Source organism: Sinocyclocheilus anshuiensis, unplaced genomic scaffold (genome assembly GCF_001515605.1).
Source record: "Sinocyclocheilus anshuiensis isolate Anshui unplaced genomic scaffold, SAMN03320099.WGS_v1.1 scaffold431, whole genome shotgun sequence".
In the NCBI taxonomy this organism is placed as follows: Eukaryota; Metazoa; Chordata; class Actinopteri; order Cypriniformes; family Cyprinidae; genus Sinocyclocheilus; species Sinocyclocheilus anshuiensis.
The window spans coordinates 23,412-25,084 of NW_015551065.1; the positions used below are offsets into that span (position 1 = coordinate 23,412).

Genomic DNA, 1,673 nt, shown 5'->3' on the forward strand with positions numbered 1-1,673 from the left:
CCTTCTGAAATACGAAATGTGCTGTGATTGGTTAGCTGGGCCAGTGTGTGTTGTGATTGGCAGCACTCAGCGCCTGACCATAGAGCTTCAGTGTAAATATTGCATCAATATCAAATCAATTTGAGCGCGATTTAAACCCGGATGATGGTAAACACTCTAAGTTTGTCTGCCTTGGGAAAGCTAGCGTGTCTCCGTCATAGTGATAACACTCGTTGCCTTCTCTAGTGCAGCTCAACCAGGTCTCGTCCCATTCGTCGATATTTGTGATATCACAAATCCCGGAAAATATGCGTTGTAGTCCAAACGAGTCGTTCGTTGTAGTTTTTAAAAAGTGATTTCTGTTAAATAAAATATCTCCTTTTGAATTGGACTGAGCTTTGTAACTTTGCAGATCTTTTTTATGCTCAAACAGCAACATTACAGACTAACTAAAGTTGAAAAAGTCAAAAAGCATAATTGGACCCCTTTAATGAATGTATGTCAACTTCACCCTAGTGAAAAATAAATATACTAAAATATATTTGAAATCCATTTGATTCATGCTAAGTATACTACAAATACATTTATGTACTTAATAAAAATACTTTGCAACTGCATTTTTAGTATACTAAACTGGTATACTTAAAGTCTGCTAAATTGGAACTAATTTTGTACTTAATTGCACTTTAATTGTGCGTAAGTAGTGCTGAAGTCCAACTAAAGATATACTGAAGTATATTTGATTGTGCTAAAGTGGAACTATTGCAAGTACACTTCAGGTACAGTATAAATATCTTGCATTTAAAGACCGATATTATTCAAAGATCATACAATTCTCATGAAAGTAAAACACATTTTAGGCTTAATATTAAGAAATGTGCATTGTGAACAAGTAGTACTCCAAATAATGTTTAAATAAAACTTTTATATCAGTAAGTCTAGAGCGATATGTATTAATAGATTTGAAGTGGACATGGACCCTTTTCACTGACTTCGATGATGCATTTCCAGTTATTAACACCATAAATCTAGTTTTGTTTATTATTTTGTTGATCTAGTTTTAATATTAATGTACGTTTTTCTAACACAACGGCTGACAGTGTGATAGCATATCTTTCTCTCTTTTCACCGTAATCAATATCTATTTTTTTCTTTTTTTTCCTCTCTTTCTTTTGGAAAGTCATAGAAACACTAATGTGGGTTTTCTCTTTTGCTATTGGAGCAAATAGAAATACAAAAATTATGTTTTCCACTCTTAAAAGTTTACCCAACTATGACAACTTCTGAGATCCAAGGTAATGTGAAAAGCGTCCATTAGTTCAAAGCACTGGTGTGAATTTGGGTGGGGACCATTTGACCAGTGCCGGCCATTTTCAGTTATATAAAAACAGAGAACCTTACTAAAAATAAACAACAGGTCAAACCTGTTCATTGGCATCCTCCATCCACAGTTTGAGCGTTTTCCTGATTGTGGGGTAGTTGTTTCTCATGGTGCTTTGAGGTTTGAGTAACCCAACCTTTTCCAAGTTCTTGAGGGTCAGAATGTGCTTGTAACCGTATGTCTAATCCAACAAAACACAAACATGGTAAATGTTTATGGCATTTATAACTCACTGCTAGCATCACCACAAACAGTGACTGACTGTTGCACAACGCTGATAGAAGATCAGTGACATCACTAGGGCTGTCAAAAA

At 35.0% G+C, this 1,673-nt stretch overlaps 1 protein-coding gene across 1 annotated transcript in view; it reads right to left on the reverse strand.

Annotated features, from left to right (window-relative positions):
* vps33a (VPS33A core subunit of CORVET and HOPS complexes) overlaps positions 1-1,673 on the reverse strand; it is a 12,850-nt gene that overhangs the window by 3,699 nt on the left and 7,478 nt on the right. Inside the window, exon 11 of the mRNA XM_016451904.1 lies at positions 1,404-1,541. Within this exon, the coding sequence (XP_016307390.1) occupies positions 1,404-1,541 (138 nt within the window). The remainder of the gene's footprint in view (positions 1-1,403; positions 1,542-1,673) is intronic.